The sequence below is a fragment of the Silurus aristotelis genome (genome assembly GCF_946808225.1).
Source record: "Silurus aristotelis genome assembly, chromosome: 12".
NCBI lineage: Eukaryota > Metazoa > Chordata > Actinopteri > Siluriformes > Siluridae > Silurus > Silurus aristotelis.
In genome coordinates, this window is record NC_139585.1 from 29,107,302 (window position 1) to 29,131,095 (window position 23,794).

Genomic DNA, 23,794 nt, shown 5'->3' on the forward strand with positions numbered 1-23,794 from the left:
TACAGACAAGGCTTGTGAGCGCCGACTAACGCGCTCTCTAAACCGTCCAATCAGAAGACTTGAAAATGCCCACATTATTGGGTGCCTGCTAGATGGCGCCGAAAGTCAGCAACTCGAAATCCCATTGGATCGCTGATTCTTAATTCTCAACGCAAGATACATTAGACCCGCATCAAGTGACGTGACGGCTGAAATATGATTAGATAGAAACTCTAACATAAATATTTACTGAAATAAAGTAAATGAACTATCGGGAATAATGTAATACATATTTATTAAAAGGAAAGAAAACATTAAAATGTAAGTCAGAGATTCTGACTTCTATATTTATTAAAGTGTCATCTTTTTTATCCACTTATTTAATGTTATTCATTTCATTACGTATCATTTTTTGTTAAAATAGATCAATTAAACAAAATTGATGCAAAAAACAGATTTGAACCGATTCAACTTCAACTCACCAATAGTATTCACGCATACTGAGTCCTCTCGGCCAATCACATGCCGCGATATTACTTTCAAAATGGCGGCTGCTAAAAACACACGGCGTCGGTTCTTATTGCTACCCGTATTCTGAAAAATCCCGCCTTCTACACTACGATTGGCTTACACTACTTAGATTTCTTTGAATCTCGCGTTCATTGGGTGCGTTTTCAATGCACTAACCAATCATATCAAAGCAGGCGGGGTTTGACGGAATACGGGTGAAGAAAGCTAGAACGCTTGTCTATATGAACTAAAAAAAAGAGCTGGCAGTCAAATATATTCTTATTTAGGGTTAAATAAATAAAACGACCAGGTAAGTATACGGCAATAATTTGTATTATAATGTAATCCTAAATATTTAATAAAAAAACAACAACAACGGCATTGTTAGGAAAATACAATGTGTTAGCCGGCTAATACTAAGGGAAACAATAATATAGTGTGTTTTAAAGGATCGGGTTTAATACATGTAATTAGTTAAGTGTGAAAATGAAAAGCAGGTTGTTATGGCGGAGGTTAATGAAGCATTGCTGTAACTGAAGCCAAAGAAACGCGATCCTATGGCCATCATCAGGATCAGCATCATTAGAAGCAGATTTATTGGGGATGTGGGTTTTATTTCCGGTTTTAGAGCAAATCAGAAGAACACATTGACCACACAGGCGGCGGTGGATGAAGTAAACAAAGCATGTAGTTGGGATAAAGTGTCACAAATGGGACTTTTTTTTTCAAATCTCTTCAGAAAATGTGTCTTTTAGATCAGGAGAGAAGAGTTCAGAGACCAGGTGAGACCCTCAGAGATGTGGTCTTCAAGGACTTCGAAGCAGGTTTAGGTCCTCAACAGCAGCTCTGGTTAATTCTAATCGGGCCTAACGATGCTGTTTGAGGCATAGGCAATTACGTAGTCATGGTTAAAAAAACAAAAAAGGGAATATAAGAGAGGTCACAATACACATCCCTGAGGTACTCCAGTGCTGAGGGTGAGACTGAAGAAGGTGACTGTTTTCATCCTGTTCGAAAGGAAGTCTAGTGTTGGAATTGGGACAAACGTTCACTGGGAAGGTTGGGGTTGCTAAGTTAGTGTCATTTCTTACACAAGTGCACACTTATACTTTCACTCGCAGCACACAGTAACAACTTTCTAATAAAACGACTGAAACCGACAGTCAAGTGACAGACGAAACCTGTCTGTTCACCCCCGTAAAAACAAAACGGTATGATCCGTTTTTTATAACACCTCTGCGAAGATTCGACTGAATCGAGTTCCTCCGATCGAAGCGTCTAAAATGTTCAAGTTTAAGACAATAAAGGAATTTTGTCATGACGGTTTTCCGAGTATTTTATAGCTAAATTTTTCCACAATGCTGTTTGTCTGGAAAAATAAAACGATTCGATTTGTTTTCTTCCATCCAGGGTTTCTTCATGCATGAGCTGAAGATGAACCTGAAGCAGGCCATCCTGCAGGCTTGGAAGGAGCGCTGGAGCGACTACCAATGGGCCGTCAACATCAAGAGGAACTGCCCCAAAGGAGCCACGTGGGATTACCCCAACCTCGCCGGTCTCTAGAAATTACCCACAATTCCCAAGTAGTTCACGTTCTCGCACTCGGTACCTCAGGAGGTCAAGTTGAGGGAGAAGGCAGCGAATTTGAATAACGATGAAGATATTTAACATCTCAATTTAACCCCAAGCAGCGATTTACATGGTCCAAGCCCTTTTTTTGTGGACAATTGAGCGTATTTGCTTTTTAAACATCCCGTCTCACATTTACTGATCTAACAACCTCCACTCTGGGAACATGTTCCACCAGGTCTTGACTCCGTATGGAACCGGAACCGTATTTTTATAAGCAAAAAATTCCTTTAGAAGGCTAAATATTTTGATCTTTTGACCTTTCAGCCAATCACAATCCAGTGAACGTTTACAATTTTCTTTTTTTCTTTCTTTCTTTTTCTTTTCACCGATTCAGAAGCGTTGTTGGAGCAGGCGATGATTGGTCCGTCTCCAAACCCGCTGATTCTATCCTATCTGAAGTATGCCATCAGCTCCCAGGTGAGTAAAAGCCAGTGGTTTCCGAAACCCTGTAATGGAAGGCCAAAAGGGTCCAACAAAATAAATGTGTTTTCCTTTAATGATGTCAAAAAACATTTATTATTATTATTATTTTTTTTTACAAATTATGAAAGAAAAAAGTTTGGTTTATATATACATATAATATAATACATATACAAAATAAATTTTCTCTCAGAAATAACGGGGAAAGTTTAGAACTTCTCAATCCCAACCAGTAGGTGGAGCTGGAGATCATATTTGATGTATAATATTTGATAATTTTTTTTTCCCCCCAAATTTCCCGTTCCCCTGACCCACACTATGTAAATAATAACACGCCGATCAAAAATCGTGCTCGTGATCCTTTTGGCGTCTCACACAGATACACGCCAGACAACCAACGACTTTTTTTCCCCTTCGTGAATTCTTTTATGTTTTTATTGCGTTTTATCGTAACACGTTCCGATGTGGACGTGATGGAGAATTCAATTTCTAATGTTTTTTTTTTTTTTTTTTGTAGATTTAAAAATCATTAGACAAGTAAAAAATGAATAAATAAAAAAAGCTTGTGGAGAAAATTGGAATCTAAAAACATCATCAGCTGCATGTGAGAATGTTTGTGTGTATAAATGTGCTGATTATTTGCTCTCCTGTAGATGGTGTCCTACTCCAGCGTTCTCACTGCTGTCAGTAAGGTCCGTGTTTCGCTCCACACCTCCGTCTCACACCGTCTTTCTTAATATAGATATACACATGCTATCTATCTATCTGTTTTCTATCTGTTCATTTATTTGTGGGTCTTTCTTTCTTTCTTTCTTTCTTTCTTTCTTTCTTTCTTTCTTTCTTTCTTTCTTTCTTTCTTTCTTTCTTTCTTAATGCCTGTCTGTCTTTCTGTCTGTTCCTTCTTTTGTTATCTCTATCTATCTATCTATCTATCTATCTATCTATCTATCTATCTATCTATCTATCTATCTATCTATCTATCTATCTATCTATCTATCTATCTATCTATCTATCTATCTATCTATCTATCAGTTTGTTTGTAGGTTTGTCTTTCATTCTTAAAATCTCTCTGTCTATCGGTTTGTTTGTAGTTCTTTCATTTTTTATTTCTATATTTTTTTCGTTCTTTATGACAGTCTCTCTCTCTCTCTCTCTCTCTCTCTCTCTCTCTCTCTCTCTCTCTCTCTCTCTCACTGTCTATTTGTTTTTTTTCTTAGTTTTTCTGGCAATCCTCTGTTTGTCTTTCTTTCTTTCTTTCTTTCTTTCTTTCTTTCTTTCTTTCTTTCTTTCTTTCTTTCTTTCTTAAAGTCTGTTTGTTGGTTTGTTTGTGGTTCTTTCTTTGTTTCTGTCTTTCTTTCGTTCTTTATGACTGTCTGTCTGTCTGTCTGTCTCTCTCTCTCTCTCTCTCTCTCTCTCTTTGTCTCTCTCTCTCTCTCTCTCTCTCTCTCTCTCTCTCTCTCTCTCTCTCTCTCTCTCTGTCTATTTGGGTTTTTTTCTTTGTCTTTCTGGCAAACTTCTGTTTGTTTGTTTTTTTTCTTTGTTTCTTTCTTAAAATATCTTTTTATCTATCTGTCTTTCTGTTTGTAAGTTTGTCCTTTCTTTCTTTCTTTCTTTCTTTCTTTCTTTCTTTCTTTCTTTCTTTCTTTCTTTCTTTCTTTCTTTCTTTCTTTCTTAAAATCTGTCTATCAGTTTGTTTGTAGTTCTTTCTTTCTTTCTTTCTTTCTTTCTTTCTTTCTTTCTTTCTTTCTTTCTTTCTTTCTTTCTTTCTTTCTTTCTTTCTTTCTTTCTTTCTTTTTCTTTATGCCAGTCTCTCTCTCTCGCGCTCTCTCTCTCTCTATCTCGCTCTCTGTCTCTCTCTTTGTGTAATTGTGCTGCAGAACATCAGCACTAGTAAATGTATAATAAATAAATAAAGATGAACTGAAACATGAATGAAATGTGACCTGCAGTTATTTCAGTAAAAAGTCATTGCTGTAATTGGCCACTAGAGTCCCAGACTGCAGAACTGAAACTTGGTCAAAAAGCAGCTCACAGTTGAACCCCATAAAGTCACCGATTGTGGTTTCTGAGATGATTCCAGATGTTAATTTCCTCCCCAGTTCGACGATTTCTCGCGAGAACTCTGCGTCAAGTCGCTCCTGGAGATCATGGACATGTTTTCCAACCGTCTCAGGTACGAAAGCCGTAATCGTACGCGTAGCCGTTGCCATGGAAACATGGTTAATCCTTTTAACCAATGGGAGTAGAGGATTTGGTGGAGGTGTTTATATATGAGTGGTTGTGTGTAGTTGCCAGGGGAAAGCGGAGGAGTGTATCGCCCTGTGCCGGGCCTTGCTCGGGGCAATCGCGTGGCTCCTGCAGGGCTGTGCCTGGTACTGCGAGAAGCTTAAAGAGCCTAGCGCCGCACCTCCGAGCGACGCCAGCCTCCGGGCTCTCCAGGAGCGCCTGGAGAACCTTCTGCAGCGGGCCAAGAACCGAGCCCTGATGCACATCGCAAGGTTGGAGGAACAGGGTGAGCGTTTTAACTAATTAATCGGAAATTAATGCGAACGCCGCAGAAAATCAAACAACCCGATGTGCGCAGCTTCCTGGAGCAACACGGAGCAAGCGGTGATCAAACTCACGGAGAACCTGAACAGCGTAACCAATCAGGTGCTGAAGAGCAAGCTGGAGGAGTGCGTGATGCTGGTGAAGAGGTAAGATCTCGCTCGTGCACGTGTTAATGCCGGATTTTCTGAAGTAATGAAACATCTCCGATGGCTTCAGTGTCCCTCAGATGCTGAGCATCCAGTGTGAGCCTCCAGTCCACACCTCCTTTCCTACGGTCCATGCTTTCATCATGCTGGAGGGGACCATGAACCTCACGGGGGAGATGCAACCGCTTGTGGAGCAGCTCATGATGATCAAGAGGATACAGGTAGGATTAGACTCCAGTTCTCTCTCTCTTCTCTTTCTCCTGGTCTCGCGCTTTTATCTGATCTCGGACGTCTTTTGCTAAAGCGCATTCCGGCACCATTGTTCATCCTGGAGATCTGGAAAGCTTGCTTCACCGGGCTCATCGAGTCTCCAGAAGGCACAGAGGAGCTCAAATGGACAGCGTTCACCTTCCTCAAGGTTTGTTTTGTTACGTACACAGTGTATTATTCAGATACTGTAGTTATGGTCCTGATAATTGGTTATGGTTGATGTTCACAGATTCCTCAGGTTCTTCTAAGGTTGAAGAAGTATCCTCAGGGTGAGAAGGTATGAATGCATTACAATTTTGCATGTTACAACTGGTCTCTTTCTCCTGCTTGTAAGGAACCTTCTCTGGGAGGCTCATGGGTTCTTAAAGACCTGAGTTAGGGGGTGGAGCTTTGCTCTGGAGAAGGTTGTTGATTGGTCAGACACAAGCATTGCAGAACAATTTAAGTTTTATTCTTTTTTATAACTAGAGACTCCTTTCATAAAGTTCATAAAAGCTCAGTTTAACAACATTTTTCAATAACAAGTTCCCATAGAAATGAAATGATCCTCGAGTAGAATTCAGTACTGGAATTTAACTGATTAGAAATCATTAATAGGGAGTTATTGATGAGAATTAATTAGAAAGCTGTTGATTAGAATTCAGTACTCGAATGTATTTGATTTGCATTCAGTGCTGAAATGTAATTCATTAGAATTTAACAATGACATTTTATTAATTAGAATTCAGTAATAGAATGCAATTGAGTAGGATTCAGTACTCAAATGTATTTCATTAGAATTCAGTATTGGAAGGTTATTGATTAGAATTTAGTACTGGGAATTAATTTATTAGAATTCGGTCCCGGAATTGAATTAATTAGAATGTAGAACTTGGAAGTAATTGATAAGAATTCAGTATTGGAATTTAATTTATTCGAATTCCGCGCTGGGAAGTAATCACTTAGAATTTAGTACTGGAATTTATTTGATTAGAATTGTGGTGGTGGGAGGGAGCTGATTTAGAATTCAGTGCTGGAATTTAATTGATTAGAATGCAGTACTGAGACAGTACTTGACACTGTGTGTTTATTTTCCAGGACTTCACAGAGGAAGTGAACATTGCGTTTGAGTTTCTGCTGAAGCTCACACCCCTGCTGGACAAAGCTGACCAGAGATGCAAGTACGAGAGAACAGATGACATGAAACAATTCTGATTTACAATAGCTTTCTCCAATATTGTCTCACTGGATTGTGTGTGTGTGTGTGTGTGTATGTGTGTGTGTGTAGCTGCGACTGCCTGAATTTGCTGCTTCAGGAGTGTAATAAACTCTGCTTGCTGTCAGAATCCAACATGGCCGCCCTCACCGCCAAACGGTATGTTGTAGGCCTCTTCCTCTCACTTTACTTTGTCACTTCTAAAATTCCTGTTTCATTTCTTGTGTAATTTTAGTGCTGAAGACAGGGAATATGCACCAAAGCTGAAAACGGCGGAGAATGCCAACATCCAGCCGAACCCGGGCCTCATACTACGTGCCGAGCCGACCGTCACCAACATACTGAAGGTCAGTTTCAATACAGAACACTGACTGGATTCAGTACAGAACACTGACTGGATTCAGTACAGAACACTGACTGGTTTCAGTACAGAACACTGACTGGTTTCAGTACAGAACACTGACTGGTTTCAGTACAGAACACTGACTGGTTTCAGTACAGAACACTGACTGGATTCAGTACAGAACACTGACTAGTTAGTATTTAGTACAGAACACTGACTGGATTCAGTACAGAACACTGATTGGTTTCAGTACAGAACACTGATTGGTTTCAGTACAGAACACTGACTGGATTCAGTACAGAACACTGACTGGATTCAGTACAGAACACTGACTGGATTCAGTACAGAACACTGACTGGATTCAGTACAGAACACTGACTGGTTTCAGTACAGAACACTGACTGGTTTCAGTACAGAACACTGACTGGTTTCAGTACAGAACACTGACTGGTTTCAGTACAGAACACTGACTGGATTCAGTACAGAACACTGACTGGTTTCAGTACAGAACACTGACTAGTTAGTATTTAGTACAGAACACTGACTGGATTCAGTACAGAACACTGATTGGTTTCAGTACAGAACACTGACTAGTTAGTATTCAGTACAGAACACTGACTAGTTAGTATTCAGTACAGAACACTGACTGGATTCAGTACAGAACACTGACTGGATTCAGTACAGAACACTGATTGGATTCAGTACAGAACACTGATTGGATTCAGTACAGAACACTGATTGGATTCAGTACAGAACACTGACTAGTTAGTATTCAGTACAGAACACTGACTGGATTCAGTACAGAACACTGATTGGTTTCAGTACAGAACACTGATTGGTTTCAGTACAGAACACTGATTGGATTCAGTACAGAACACTGATTGGTTTCAGTACAGAACACTGACTGGATTCAGTACAGAACACTGACTGGATTCAGTACAGAACACTGACTGGTTTCAGTACAGAACACTGACTAGTTAGTATTTAGTACAGAACACTGACTGGATTCAGTACAGAACACTGATTGGTTTCAGTACAGAACACTGACTAGTTAGTATTCAGTACAGAACACTGACTAGTTAGTATTCAGTACAGAACACTGACTGGATTCAGTACAGAACACTGACTGGATTCAGTACAGAACACTGATTGGTTTCAGTACAGAACACTGACTGGATTCAGTACAGAACACTGACTGGATTCAGTACAGAACACTGACTGGTTTCAGTACAGAACACTGACTGGTTTCAGTACAGAACACTGACTGGATTCAGTACAGAACACTGACTGGTTTCAGTACAGAACACTGACTAGTTAGTATTTAGTACAGAACACTGACTGGATTCAGTACAGAACACTGATTGGTTTCAGTACAGAACACTGACTAGTTAGTATTCAGTACAGAACACTGACTAGTTAGTATTCAGTACAGAACACTGACTGGATTCAGTACAGAACACTGACTGGATTCAGTACAGAACACTGATTGGATTCAGTACAGAACACTGATTGGATTCAGTACAGAACACTGATTGGATTCAGTACAGAACACTGACTAGTTAGTATTCAGTACAGAACACTGACTGGTTTCAGTACAGAACACTGACTGGTTTCAGTACAGAACACTGACTGGATTCAGTACAGAACACTGACTGGTTTCAGTACAGAACACTGACTAGTTAGTATTTAGTACAGAACACTGACTGGATTCAGTACAGAACACTGACTGGATTCAGTACAGAACACTGACTGGATTCAGTACAGAACACTGACTAGTTAGTATTCAGTACAGAACACTGACTAGTTAGTATTCAGTACAGAACACTGACTAGTTAGTATTCAGTACAGAACACTGACTAGTTAGTATTCAGTACAGAACACTGACTAGTTAGTATTCAGTACAGAACACTGACTAGTTAGTATTCAGTACAGAACACTGACTAGTTAGTATTCAGTACAGAACACTGACTAGTTAGTATTCAGTACAGAACACTGACTAGTTAGTATTCAGTACAGAACACTGACTAGTTAGTATTCAGTACAGAACACTGACTAGTTAGTATTCAGTACAGAACACTGACTAGTTAGTATTCAGTACAGAACACTGACTAGTTAGTATTCAGTACAGAACACTGACTAGTTAGTATTCAGTACAGAACACTGACTAGTTAGTATTCAGTACAGAACACTGACTAGTTAGTATTCAGTACAGAACACTGACTAGTTTCAGTACAGAGCACTGAGTGGTAAGGATTCAGTACAGAACACTGATTTCAGAACACACATTAATTATAAGTAATTAAAAATTTGGTAGTAAAAATTATTATTATTATTTCATTCAGTAACAAAGACTAATGGGTTAGAATTAAAATAAAATAAAAACTGTAAATGGTTAAAATTCAGTACAGATCTCTAATTGGTTGGAATTCAGTACTAATGACAAACAGTTAATGGTAGTTGTGAAACCTCTGTACATTCTGTGTGTATGTGTGTGTAGACTGTGGATGCTGATCATTCCAAATCCCCTGAGGGTTTGCTGGGAGTTTTGGGTCATATGCTCTCAGGGAAGAGTTTGGATTTGCTGTTGGCTGCTGCCGCGGCTACGGGAAAACTCAAATCCTTCGCTCGCAAATTCATCAAGTAAGATCAGACCTTTATTAAGTAATTTGTTGTAACATTTAATACTTGAAAAGTTTAAAAATGAGCCTGATTAATAAGAACACAGTACTGAGGATTTAACGGGTAAAATTCAGTACTGGAACTTTATTAAGTAAAATTCAGTACTAAAGTTAAAAATCTGTATTAGAATTCGACTCTAACCCAAGTCCAAACTACAGACTGAAAAAGTTCTCAAATCTGGCAATTAATTGGTCAGCAATCAGTACTGGTAATTAATTCAAACATTTCAGTTAATGAAATAGAATTCAGTCCTGACAAGTTATGGATTAGAATTCAGCATTGAAAATGAATTGATTACAATCCAGTTATTGTAATTAGGAGATTAGAATTCAGCTTTGGAAATGAATTTAGCACTGGTAATTAATGGATCAGAATTGAGTAGTGGTAATTAATTTAGTACTATCAGTGGATTAGAATTCAGTACTGGTAATTCATTGAAAAGTGTCAGTGAATGTTTTTGAATTCTGCACTGGCAATTAATCAATTAGAATTCACTACTGACAATTAAATGAAAGGTGTCAGTGAATAGATTAGAATTCAGTGCTGTCAGTTAATGGATTTAATTTCAGCACTGGCAATTAATAAATTAGAATTCAGTACTGTAAGTAGTAGATTAGAATTCAGTACTGATAATTAGATTAGATTTAAGTACTGTAATTAGATTAGAGTTAAGTACTGTAATTAGTAGATTAGAATTCATTACTGGTAACTGATAAATTATAATTCAGTACTGTTAGTAGTAGATAAGAATTCAGTACTGTAAGTAGTAGATTAGAATTCAGTACTGTAAGTAGTAGATTAGAATTCAGTACTGTAAGTAGTAGATAAGAATTCAGTACTGGTAATTAATTTGTCAGAATGATGATAAATGTTGTATTTTTGATTAATGGATAAGGTTTTAGCACTGGGAATAAATCCTCAGCTAATCAATAACAATTGGAGATTTAATTAATTCATGAATTAGTTTATATATAAAATCAGATAATGCAATTTTGTGTGGGTTTTTTTTTTTCTGCTCTTTTGCAGATTAAATGAGTTTCCGAAGCAGATCAGTGGTGAAGGATGTAAGTGATTAGCATCTCTCTCTCTCTCTCTCTCTCTCTCTCTCTCGCTCTCTCTCTCTCTCTCTCTCTCTCTCTCTCTCTCTCTCTCTCTCTCTCTCTCTCTCTCTCTCTCTCGCTCTCTCGCTCTCTCTCTCTCTCTCTCTCTCTCTCTCTCTCTCTCTCTCTCCTGTTCAGTCACATTTACATTTGGCAAATGCCGATTTACATTTATCTCATGTATACATTTGAGAACCCTACTTATCAGAAGTCCAACATCTTAACCACACCACTTACTGCAACACCCCCCCCCCCCCAAACTTCCACTACCTCATCGTGGAATCTTATTCGATAACCACCATCTCCTGTGTTCTTTTTTCCCTTTCTGCAGCAAAATCTGCTTCAGTGAGAGCTCTGCTCTTTGACATCTCCTTCCTCATGCTGTGTCATGTGGTCCAGACATATGGCTCTGAGGTCAGCACACACACACACACACACACACACACACACACACACACTATTTGATTCTGTATTAAACATGTATTGTGTACACTTTAGTACAAAACAATGATTGGTAAGAAGTCAGAAGACAAAACGAATTGTGTAGAAATTGCTACGGGTTCAGTAGCGAACAATTTATTTCAAATGTAAACTGAAGGCTGATTGGCTGATTCGAGGTCAGAACACAAAGTTAGTGTTTAGAATTCAGTACAGAAAATAAGTCGTTTTCTTTCCAAAAGTTGTTTTTTTTATTTCAGTATTGAATAGAGTTTAGATTTCATTTAAAACGAATCATTTAGAAATTAAACAAAAAAAAAAAAAGTATTCAGTAATCCCGCGATAAACAGACCCCACCCCCCAAAAAATGCACATTTTATGTTCACGGTATTGTACTGTATTAACATCTGACTTCATTTTATAATAAATAATTACATTTTTATGAATAAATTTTATTATTTTAACATCAAACTCCGTAAAAACAATTCCCTATATATCTTTTCTGAACCGAAAATGGCTCGTTTAGGATTTCATGCTGAATTCGGTCACGTTATTTGATTGATTTATTCAAAACGCGAGAATTTCATCGGTTTTAATTCTTTATTTGTTTTTGTACTGTGTGTGAGAGAATAAACAGGGGGTGTTTATAGCTGCTGTAAAATAAACGTTACCGTGTCCGCGTCACGGGACCCCGACGAGCTCGTGTACAGCTTTCCTTCTTTTTTCAATTTTTTAATTGATTTATTTACTCTTACTTTAATTGATTTGTTGACTCTCCAACGCTCGAGGTCAGCACGAGTGGAAGTGCCGATGACGGTGAAATCCTACGGCGCGCTTCCGTAGGTGATGAAAGGAAACGAAGGATTAAATTCGTTTTTTTTTTTTTCCCCCTCGCATGAGGAAGTGTGAAATCCGGTGCTGTGGAAACGCTCCCTTTGGTCAGAAGCAGCCAGATTCGACATCCTGATACAGCACAGCGTTCACGCCTCCCAAAGATTTCGCTTCTGAATTAAAAACAAGAAGGAAAAGTGATGAGTCAGACAGGAAGTGGATTTTATATGTTAAGGAAACTTTGTACTTTTTTTTTGGGTCTATGGAGACAGTAAGAGAATCTTTTTGCCGACTTTGACTTCATGACCCCTACGTCAGCTGTAACACCTCTAAACGCTACGTAGGCAGATCAGAGCTCAGATCATTTAACGCGGAACGCTTTGATGTTTCAAAGCGTGCGTAATGAATTGTAAAAAATTGCCGATTTTTCTTTTTTTTATTAGATTTTTTTGTAACGATGCCGTGACGTGCGACAACGTCAATGAAAAAAACGCAGACGCAGCAAAAATGTAATTCTTTTCATCCGATCGGCCGCTCCGATGATTAATATCAATTTTCCAAAAATACAAAAATACAAATTCTAAAAAGGCTTCATTTCAATTTACATTCAAATTTGAACTAATGAATAAATAACTTTTAATCGTTAATAAATCTATCTAAAGAAAAAGTGAGTCGTGTCCACCCACTAATAATAATGCATTATTATTTAAATTAATTCAATTATTAATATTAAAAAAATGATTTTTAATTTCACCTCTTTAAATTTTTTTTGAAAAATTTAATAAAATATCTTTCCTCTAAGTATTAAGGACAGGGTTTATTTTCTGCATGTTTATTATTATTATTATTATTATTATTATTATTGTGGTTTTCTTAATTAGCGTATTATTAATTGAAATATTTTTGTGCAATATATATATATAAAATACGTTTTTGTCAGTATTTTTTTTTTATATTTCTTAGTGTTTTATTGCAGAATTATGTAATAAAGATTAATAATCAGTATAGTAATTGTTTTATACGTTATAACTGTAATAATAATTTATATATCAAATTTTATTTGTTTTTTTACTTTTTCACTTGGATTTTTATTGGTTTAAATTTTTTAGTGTGATATCAATATTTGATAGTATTACATTGTTTTAATGTTTATTATATATTTAATCTTTAATATTAACAGACACCCTGGAAGCCCCGCCCACTTTCTTTTGTTTTAGCTCAGTAATTAAAAGTGCATCATTGTTCAATTCCTTTTAGTTTTTATTTATTTATTTTTTTTACCTTTTTAATTATGTACTTTTTTTTATTGATTGATTGATCGATTGATTTCTCGTCTTCTTGCAGGTCATCCTGTCGGAACCGAGCCAATCAGGCGAGACCCCGTTCTTCGAGACATGGCTGCAGATGTGCATGCCTGAGGAAGGGAAGATCCTGAATCCGGACCACCCCTGCTTCAGACCTGAACCGGGCAAAGTGGAGAGTCTGGTGGCGTTACTCAACACCTCCTCCGAGATGAAGCTGGTGTAAGTACAGGCACTGAGGCCTCCAGTCTCCAGTGACCACCAGAAGAACGTTTCCTTCTTACTTCGCATGTTCGTTTGGTTTTTTTTATTTAGTCATTTTTTGCTAATTCCATTTGTTTGCTATATTCTTCTACTCCATCCACTGTTACTTCCACGTTATTTATTGCTTGTTTGTGAGTAATTTTGTTATTCTCTATTCCTTTTGTTTATTTGTTTGTAAATAATTTTTTTTGTTCTTGCCCGTTTGTCATTTTTTTTTTCCTTTTTATTTTCTTTATTTGTGAGTCGTGTGTTTATTTATTTGTTTGTAGGCAATTATTTAATTCCTTTTTGTTTTTTATGTTTGTTTGTCTGCAATTATTTTGTTTCTTTTTGTTTTTATTTGTTTTTATTTGTTAGTCGTGTGTTATTTATTTGTTTGTAGGCAATTATTTAATTCCTTTTTGTGTTTTATGTTTGTTTGTCGGCAATTATTTTGTTTCTTTTTGTTTTTATTTGTTTTTATTTGTTAGTCGTGTGTTATTTATTTGTTTGTAGGCAATTATTTAATTCCTTTTTGTGTTTTATGTTTGTTTGTCGGCAATTATTTTGTTTCTTTTTGTTTTTATTTGTTTTTGTTTGTGAGTCGTGTGTTTATTTATTTGTTTGTAGGCAATTATTTAATTCCTTTTTGTTTTTTATGTTTGTTTGTCGGCAATTATTTTGTTTCTTTTTGTTTTTATTTGTTTTTGTTTGTGAGTCGTGTGTTTATTTATTTGTTTGTAGGCAATTATTTTGTTCCTTTTTGTTTTTCATGTTTGTTTGTGGGCAATTATTTTGTTCCTTTTTGTTTGTTTGTTTGTGTGTTATATATTTGTTTGTAGGCAATTATTTTGTTATTGTTTGTTTGTTTGAGTCATGTGTGTTACTTATTTATTTGTTTGTAGGCCAATAATGTTTGTAGGCAATTATTTTGTTCCTTTTTGTGTGTGTTTGTTTGTATGTTTGAGTCATGTGTTCTCATTTATTTGCTTTTAGGCCATCGTTTTTTTTTTTTTTTTTTTGGTGCTCCTTTTTGTTTGTGTGTCATGTTTTTTACTTTTTGTTCGTTCCTTTTTCATTATTGTTCAATGTTGTTATTGTTGGTCAATAGTTTGTAATTTTTTTATTTTATCCCCTTTGTTTGTTTGTAATAATTAGAAACCCAAAGCACTCATTATTTTAGTTATGTGACTCGATCAATTGTATGTTTGTTTAATATTATTGGTTATTTATTTTGCATGTTTTGTTTGTTTGTGTGTTTGTTTGTTTTAGTTAGATTTTATTCTAACCATAGAGAAAACGCAGCTACAGTCTGGCAGCAGAAGCCCACGCTTTGATGTTTGGTTTTGTTTTGTCTGTGTCTGACTGTAATCGCTTCGTCTTCTTTGAAATGGATGAATGTATTTGAAGCTGCATGAATCAGCAGTGGTGCACAAGTGCAGTCGCAGCTACAGGAGCTTTTGATGGGAGGAAGCGCTGCAACAGATTTGCGGTTTTGGACGGATCTAAGCACTGGTCCAAAAAAAACGAGCAACATGTCAACCTCCAAACTTCTCAGAACAAACCCTTTATAGTGACTTCAAATCAAACGAATGAACAAAATATGTGTCATTGATGTTTTGTGATGTGACGGTGATGATTGAGATCTGATGGAGGTCTGATAAAGGTCTGATAGAGACTGATTATTGGAAATCCAATGGATGTGTTGGAGGTCTAATAGAGTTGTGTTGGACATCTGATGGATGTCAAGTCAAGTCAAGTTTATTTGTATAGCGCTTTTCACAACAGACATTGTCTCAAAGCAGCTTTACAGAAATCAACAGTTAAGGTGAATGATGTGTATTTATCCCTGATGAGCAGCCGTGGATGTGTGTTGGGTGTCTGATGGAGGTGTGATGGAGGTCTGATGGAGGTGTGATGGAGGTCTGATGGATCAGATGTTGGATATCTGATTTAGGTGTGTTCAGGGTCTGGTGCATATCTGATGGAGATATGATGGATATGTGTTGAACATTAATGGATGCGTGTTGGAGCTCTGATGGAGGTGTGATGCATGTGTGATGGAGGTCTAATGGATTAGATGATGGACATCTGATTTAGGTGTGTTTGGGGACTGGTGCCGATATGATGGAATATGTGTTGAACATTTAATGGATGTGTGCTGCATGTATGATGGAGGTTTGATGGATCTTTGTTGCACATCTAATGGACATGTGTTTAGGTCTGATGGATATGTAACTGAGATGTGTTGGGGATCTGATGTATAGGTGATGGAGGACTGATGGTCTGATGGAGGTCTGATGCATGTGCGGTGGAGAGCTGATGGATGTGTTGTTGGATATCCGATTAAGGTTTGATGCATGTGTGATGGAGGTCTAATGCATCTATGTTGGATATCTGATAGAGATCTGATCCAGGTTTGTTGGTTGGTGATGGACATTCTGCCAAAACTCCATGCGTCAGACACAAGGGTCACCTTCAGGGGTGTCTGAACCCAGTCTCATGTCTCGCACGTCAATTGTGGCAAAAATGATCAGCCTGCACTTCTAATCTGATCTGTATGAGGTGATGGCTATTCATTCATGAACGAGTACGAGTGACTGACGAGAAGAGTGATGCAATGTTCATTGAAACACACGTTAGACTACATAATGAAACTGCCATGTCACGCAAAATCCCTACATCAAGGAAGTTTCATAATTATGTAGCATTTTATCACATTTTCTTTAGCTAAATTTTGTTTTGGGTTGCCTTTATTCTTTTCCCCTCGTTTGTTTTTTCTTTTTTATATTTGTTTGATGTAGGTCTTTTTGTTGTCTGTTTTGTTTGTTGTGGGCCATTTTCTTTTATTTCCTGTTGGTTGCGGGTCATTTTATCACTTTTTCTTTTGCTTATTTGCATTTCCCGTGTTTTTTGTGTGTTTTGGGTCGCTTTTATTCTTTTTACTTTTTCTGTTTGGTCTGGGTTGGTTTTATTACTTTTTCATTTGTATGTATGTTTGTTGTGGGTAATTTTTTTTTTTATTTCCTATTTGTTTGTTGTGGGTTATTTTTTGTTGCTGATTTTGTTTGTTGTGGGTTTTTTTTTGTTGGCTGTTTTGTTTGTTGTGGGTTATTTTTTGTTGGCTGTTTTGTTTGATGTGGGTCATTTTTTTATTTCCTATTTGTTTGTTGTGGGTTATTTTTTGTTGCTTGTTTTGTTTGTTGTGGGTTATTTTTTTTATTTCCTATTTGTTTGTTGTGGGTTAATTTTTTTTTGCTTGTTTTGTTTGTTGTGGGTTATATTTTGTTGGCTGTTTTGTTTGTTGTGGGTTATTTTATGTTGTCTGTTTTATTTGTTGTGGGTTATGTTTTGTTTGTTGTCTGTAATTTTTACATTTCCTGTTTGTTGTGGGTCTTTTTTTTTTTTTTTTTTTTTTTAAATGTAATTTTCATATATTGTGGGTTATTTGTTGTTGCTTATTTTGTTTTTTGTTGGCTGTTTTGTTTGTTGCGGGACATTTTATTTAATTTTCATTTCTGTTGCTTCCTCCTCATTTGTTGAATGTCGAGTAATTTTCTTTTTTTCTACCTCTCACTTATTTATTATTTCAATTTTTTGTTCCTATTCCCTCATTTATTTATTTCCTGCCAGGGACTAAACAAAATGACTCGTTAATGAAAGTGCCGTTATTTACTTATTAAATAACATTGGCTTACGAGTTACCTAGTTTTCTCTCTCTTTTTTCTTTCTCTCTTTCTCAGTCAGATGAAGTGGCATGAGATCTGCCTGAGTACGCCGGCGGCCATCTTGGAGGTGCTGAACGCCTGGGAGAACGGAGTGCTGTCTGTGGAAGCTGTGCAGGTTAAATCCCAAACAACTTTCCTTCATTCCAATATATTTATAGAAGTAATCAACCTCTGTGTGGTGATTTTATGGTAAAATAATATTAGTTCTAATACATTTTACATTTCTAGTGGGTGATTTGTAAAAGCTGCCTGTGTAGACGAGGAATCGAAACTTTCTGACCAATCAGAATCCAGAATTCTGGGAAGATTTGCTCAGGGGCCCAGGAGTTGCAGATTGGTGTGGCTGGGATTTGAACTCATGACCTTCTGATTAAAAAAATTCAATGCCTTGATCACTAAGGTTCCCTGGTGGTCAAGTGTTTAGGATGCAGAGCTCTTACCGCTGCGGCCCGAGTTCGATCCCCGGTCAAGGAACCAACCCCAGCCATTAGGGTTGCAAAAACCTTAGTGCCGGTCGAAAGCCCGGATAAATGGGGAGGGTTGCGTTAGGAAGGGCATCCAGTGTAAAAACATGTGCCAAAGCAAACATGCGGATGGTCCGCTATGGCGACCCCTAATAGGAGAAGCTACCACCTCCCCAGTTGTTTATAAGCAGCGCATTTCACACCTGAACTTCCAGCCAATCACAATCAAGTATTCCACCTGACAAGAGTGTAAAGAATAGTGATCTATAAATCTCTCTCTCTCTCTCTCTCTCTCTCTCTCTCTCTCTCTCTCTGAGCAGAAGATCACAGATAACATAAAAGGGAAGGTGTGCAGTATGGCCATATGCGCTGTGGCCTGGCTCGTGGCTCACGTGCGAATGTTAGGATTGGACGAACGAGAGAAACCGCAGACCATGATTCGTCAGCTAATGGTGCCTCTGTATGGAGAGAACACGCTTCAGTTTTACAACGAACGGTATTTCACCTGAAACGCCCCCACCCACCCCCTTTAAGCCTTGCCTTCTTTTAGATGCCGATGGATAATTTGAATTCCCTCTGTCTCTCTGTCTCAGCGTGGTGATCATGAGCTCGATCCTGGAGCACATGTGCGCCGACGTCTTCCAGCAGACGGGCCAGTGCCTGCGCTCGTTGGTGGAGCCTCAGGAGCCGCTGCCGTACCGCTCCCTCCTGCCCCTGCGCCAACCCATCAGCCAGGCGCTCAGCTCCAACTTCCGCACAGCGCTGGACAAAGGCTGGGTCGACTCCAGCACGCTGCACCTCCTGGAGAACCTGCTGCACATCGGCGGTGCCTTCTGGTTTACAAACAACCTTGTCAAGGTCTGTATATGTGTGAGTGGGTGTGTATATGTGAGGTGTGTTTGAGCGGAGTTGAAGCTTTTAGGTTTGGGCATGGTTATTATTTTTTAACCCAGTTCTGTTAAGGAACCCCAGAAGAACTCATTGAAGACACGAAGATGTAGAGCCGGAATATAGAATGTTCATCAGTTTTTCAATTGTGGCCAAAGTTTGAATTGTTCTTTCCCTTCTGAGAGTTTGCTGCCCCAGCCACGAGGATGAGACTTGCTCTAGAGTACCAGCTCAGCAATCAGTGAAGTTCTACTGTATGCTTCTGGCTATGAGTCTAGAGATCCAATGCAATTGTGTGCCTTCAATTTTGCGCTAGGAGTTTGGGAGAAGAACCACATCTGGGTGGAAAAATCAGCAATACTTTTGCCTCTATGACAGTATAAAGATTCTAATAAAAAATGGTACCTTGTTCTGCCCTCCAGGAGCTGCTGAAGGAGACACGTAAGGAGTGGGCGCTCCGCGTGGTCGAGCTCCTCTACAGCATCTTCTGCTTGGACCTGCAGCAAATCACGCTCACACTGATCGGCCACATCGTGCCCAATCTGCTAACTGATCCCGCCCACTGGCACAGCTTAGCAGATCCGCCCGGCCGAGCCCTTGCCAAGTAAGTGCCGACTTATCGATCGGTTTTTTCTCAATGTTTTCAACCCCTTAGGCGATAGAGACATGGGGCAGGAACCCCCGATCCCCAATCCTGTTACGCTAGTTATATTATGTTAAGACAGTTAGATCTTTGTTCTTGTTGTACACGCATCACGGTATATTTTTATATATTTTCAAATCTTTCAAAAACATTTATGCATCATAACATATTTTGCATTTAAAAATCACAATTTATTAAGTTGCCAGTTTCATACATTTTACTTTCCTTTCCTTTTTTTTTACTTTACATATGAACTTCAACTTTAATTTTAATAGAACTTTATTGTAATAATTATATTGTTTTTAATTAAATATTTTGTTTTTGATGTTTTTACCTATGTTTTTTTTTTAACAAAATTTTTTTTGTAATTCAACATTAATTAGCGGACCCCATATAGTACTGCTGCAGGCCCCCTAGGGGTTGCGGATGCCTGGTTGAAGACCCTTGTTCTAGATTTTTGCAGTCAATATTGTCCTAGTGTTTCTCAGATCTGGAATTTTTTTAATTTTTTAATTTTTTTTTTTTTACATAGATACCATTTATTTAAATTTTTTTCTTTGTAAATGAAACTTGAACCAAAAAAGTTCTATACACAGGTTTAAAATTAAAACCTATTCAGCAACCGACTCTCACTATGGTTTTCCCTCTATGCTTCCTCTTCTCTATTTTTTCTCCATTTCATTCATTTTTTTTTCTTTTCTTGCCTTAGTCAGACATCTCGGTCTTTTGTTCTTGCGAGACAAGTTGTCACGTTAGTAAAAAATAAATCGATTAGGAAGTCTTCAGCGAAACTTTCACTTTCACTAGATGGTTGGTAGAATTAGCTGTTACACTATCTGGAGTAAAGATTGTGGAAGTCTGAAAATAAGATTGGTGTGGTAAGAAAAGTCTTTCCACTCCAACCCATATAACACACATTCGCATGAAGCTGGCTTTGGGTTTGGGTCTTCTAGTTCAAGTAAAGGGAAACAAAAGTTTGCGGATACCTGACCATAAGATTCCATATATAGTCCTCAATTTTCTTATAATAACCTCTTTTCTGGAAAGATGTTCCACAAGATTTTTTGGAGATTTGTGCTTATATAGTGACAAGGGTGTTCATAAAATCAGATTCTGATGAAGGTGAGAAGGTGATAAGGCCTGGGGTGCAAAATGTCATGATATTACATACAAAAACGTCCTATACATTTGTGTGCATCCAACTTTGTGCTAGCAGCTTGAAGAAGAATTACATATGACTGTAAAAGTCAGGTGTGCCAATACTTTGGCTGATGTATTTTCTGACCACATTCATCAGTCATGTCTCAACGCTCTGCACAATGCATGCTCCACGAAAAAAGGGCAATAAATGTGGAATGAGATTCATTATATTATACATCAAGGATGTAGATTTTGTGGTTAGGGGTGCGCTTACTTTTGGCCATACAGTGTGTGTGTGTGTGTATGTATGTGTGTATGTGTGTGTGTATATATATATATATATATATATATATATATATATATATATATATATATATATATATAAAAGCATGTTAAACGTCACATTGCTATTTATATACAGATATATTTTTAATAAAGTGGATGTAAGTAGGCTTTCTTGCTTGTTTGGAAAATTTCTCCTGGCTGGCTCACCAGACTTTACTATGCCGTTCTACACACACAGTACTGGTAAATAGATGATTAGAGTTTTCATTATTATTTTATTTATTTATTTATTTTTATTATTTTTAGGCTGTCGGTATGGTGTGCTCTCAGCTCCTTCTCGTCTCACCATAAAATCCACGCCTTGGGTCGGCAGCGCAAGAGACAGCGAGAGGACATTGAGGTTTTTTTTCCCCCAAAAAAATGCACTTGTGCTACTTTTTGTCCACATATACTTTGCCTTTAGTCTATAATCTGATTGGTTTGTAGGACTACAGCAGCCTGTTCCCATTGGATGACACGCAGCCATCGAAGCTGATGCGTCTGCTGAGCTCGAACGAGGACGAACCCGCCGTGTTGAGCAGTCCAGGTAAGTCAGACTTGTGACGAGTTCCTGGTTCATGGGTCTTACGTGTTTTTGAAACCCCCTTCCTGGCTGGCTCACCATTTATTAAAATATGAAAGAAAAAACCCTTTGGTCTATTTTTTTAATAGGTTTAGCATTAGCAGTACTTAATATCCTTGTGGTAACTAAATCATTGTTAACAATATTGCTAATATTTAGTGAAACCAAAAGTATTCATGATTGTATTTGAAAGTCAGTAACCATTTTCCCTTTAATTTTTGTATTTTCTGTAGGTGACCGCACCATGAGCAGCTCACTGTCTGCCTCGCAGCTTCATACAGTCAATATGAGAGAACCACTCAACCGTGTGCTAGGTCAGTGTAGTGTAGTGTAGTGTAGTGTGTGTGTGTGTGTGTATGTGTGTGTATGTGTGTGTGTGTGTGTGTGTGTGTTTGTGTGTGTGTGTGTGTGTGTTGCTAATGTGCAGTGCGTAGCTGGGGATAATGTTGTCTAGATTTTTGCCCTCCCTGTACTTTACTGCATATAAATATCAGATATAATATTAATAATAATAATAATGATAATAATGAACCTTTAAAATTTTTCTACAGTAATTATTTTAATTTATTTTATTGTTTATTAATATTGCTGCCTAATAGTTAAGCTTTTTAAATTGAATTATGTTTTTTTTCACACTTTTTTCAATTTGGTTGGCTTTACTGAATACTGAATTAATATGTGAATATTAATATATGAATATATTTTTAGTCTTGTAGCCTGATTGTAGCATTTTGGCTGTTTTTAGATTAATGATGGAACTTTGTAGCTCGACTAATAAAATTTTTTTCCCACTTCATAGCAAATCTGTTCTTGCTCATCTCATCCATCCTGAGCTCCAAAACCGCCGGTCCTCACACACAGTTTGTGCAGAGTTTTATAGAGGAGTGTGTAGAGTGTTCAGAGCAGGGCAGCCGGGGGAGCATCCTGCAGTTCATGCCGTTTACTATGGTAAGACACACACACAAATTTATTCTTTTGTGAAAAACAGACAATTTAAAATGTCCTTATCATGCTAGACTGTCAGAGGTCCTCACAAAGATATGAGGTCAGAGGTCCTCACAAAGATATGAGGTCAGAGGTCCTCACAAAGATATGAGGTCAGAGGTCCTCACAAAGATATGAGGTCAGGGGTCCTCACAAAGATATGAGGTCAGGGGTCCTCACAAAGATATGAGGTCAGATGGTCCTCACAAATATATGAGGTCAGGGGTACTCACAAAGTCTTGGTAATGTCCTAGGTTTTATTATGGATATTATAATGCCAGAGGTCCTCTCAAAGATATTTTGAGGTCAGAGGTCATCACAAAGCTATTTACATGCCAAAGGTACTCACAAAGACTTGGTAAAGTCAGAGGTCCTTACAAAGCGGATATGATGTCAGAGATTAATGTTAATGTTTTTGTTGTTTGGTGATCCAAAGGTCTTGTTAATGTGAACACTTCGAGTCCAACACAAATTTTCTCTTTGGTAACAATAAAGTGTATTTAATTTAATGTCCTCACAAATATACGATGATGCCTCACAAAGTTCTCACAAAGACTTGGTAATGTCAGTCCAGAGCCTTAACCACTGGACCACCAATGCCCACAAAAACGTTTTTCTATTATTAGCTTTTATAATAAACAAATAACTAGCCAACCAAATATTTACCACAGGGAACTGGAGTAATGTAAGGTCCTCATAAACTTAGAACAAAGTGTGTGTGTGTGTGTGTGTGTGTGTTCACTTGTTTTAACAGGTTTCTGAGCTGGTCAAGCTGCACGCTCTCGCCAAACCCAAAGTTGTTCTGTCCATCACAGACCTGACGCTCCCGCTGGGCCGAAGAGTAGCCGCCAAAGCGATTGCTGCTTTGTAACACACACACACACACACACACACACACACACACACACACACACACACACACATGAGTAATGGAATCTGACTTCCAGTAAAGTTTTTCTCCCACCAGCTTCATTGTTACTCATTACATGACCCCCTCACTTCTTAGTCTTCAAAAGAATAATCATGTCATTCGATTGCATCGACTGCTACTTTCCCCAAACACCTTTAAAAAAAAAAAATTTTTGTATATAGAACTTTTTAATACTCAATAAACTGATTTAATAACTTTATTAACATCTGATTTATTTTATTGTGTATTTGCGGGTAAATGGGAAATTTCCCACTTTCTAATGCGTTCCATCCGTAATAAATCCTCCGAGTTCAAGGTCAAAATGAAAACTTTAGATCTTCTCAGCGTTTCAGAATGTTTTAAATATCAACAATCAAGATTAGGGCTCTGAATATGAACACATGAAGGAAAAAAAACTCCAATCGCACCAAAAAATCAGTGAATGAAATAAAATTTTAAATAAATTTTTTTTCGTTAAAATACAAAAAAAATA

General features: G+C 37.6%; 1 protein-coding gene across 1 annotated transcript; it reads left to right on the top strand.

The window, feature by feature from the left end:
- The first annotated feature begins 577 nt into the window (after positions 1-577).
- On the top strand, positions 578-23,521 carry med24 (mediator complex subunit 24). The gene is made up of 26 exons (XM_083557090.1): positions 578-799; positions 1,900-2,044; positions 2,456-2,538; positions 3,195-3,233; positions 4,641-4,714; positions 4,830-5,053; positions 5,126-5,237; positions 5,308-5,458; positions 5,542-5,655; positions 5,737-5,784; positions 6,585-6,667; positions 6,775-6,861; positions 6,938-7,049; positions 9,543-9,685; positions 10,751-10,788; positions 11,156-11,238; positions 13,438-13,616; positions 17,381-17,480; positions 18,150-18,325; positions 18,423-18,687; positions 19,140-19,321; positions 21,092-21,185; positions 21,272-21,371; positions 21,641-21,721; positions 22,207-22,355; positions 23,146-23,521. The coding sequence occupies exons 2-26, from the start codon at positions 1,909-1,911 to the stop codon at positions 23,260-23,262; spliced, it is 2,970 nt and encodes a 989-aa protein (XP_083413216.1). The 5' UTR covers positions 578-799; positions 1,900-1,908; the 3' UTR covers positions 23,263-23,521.
- Positions 23,522-23,794: the final 273 nt, after the last annotated feature.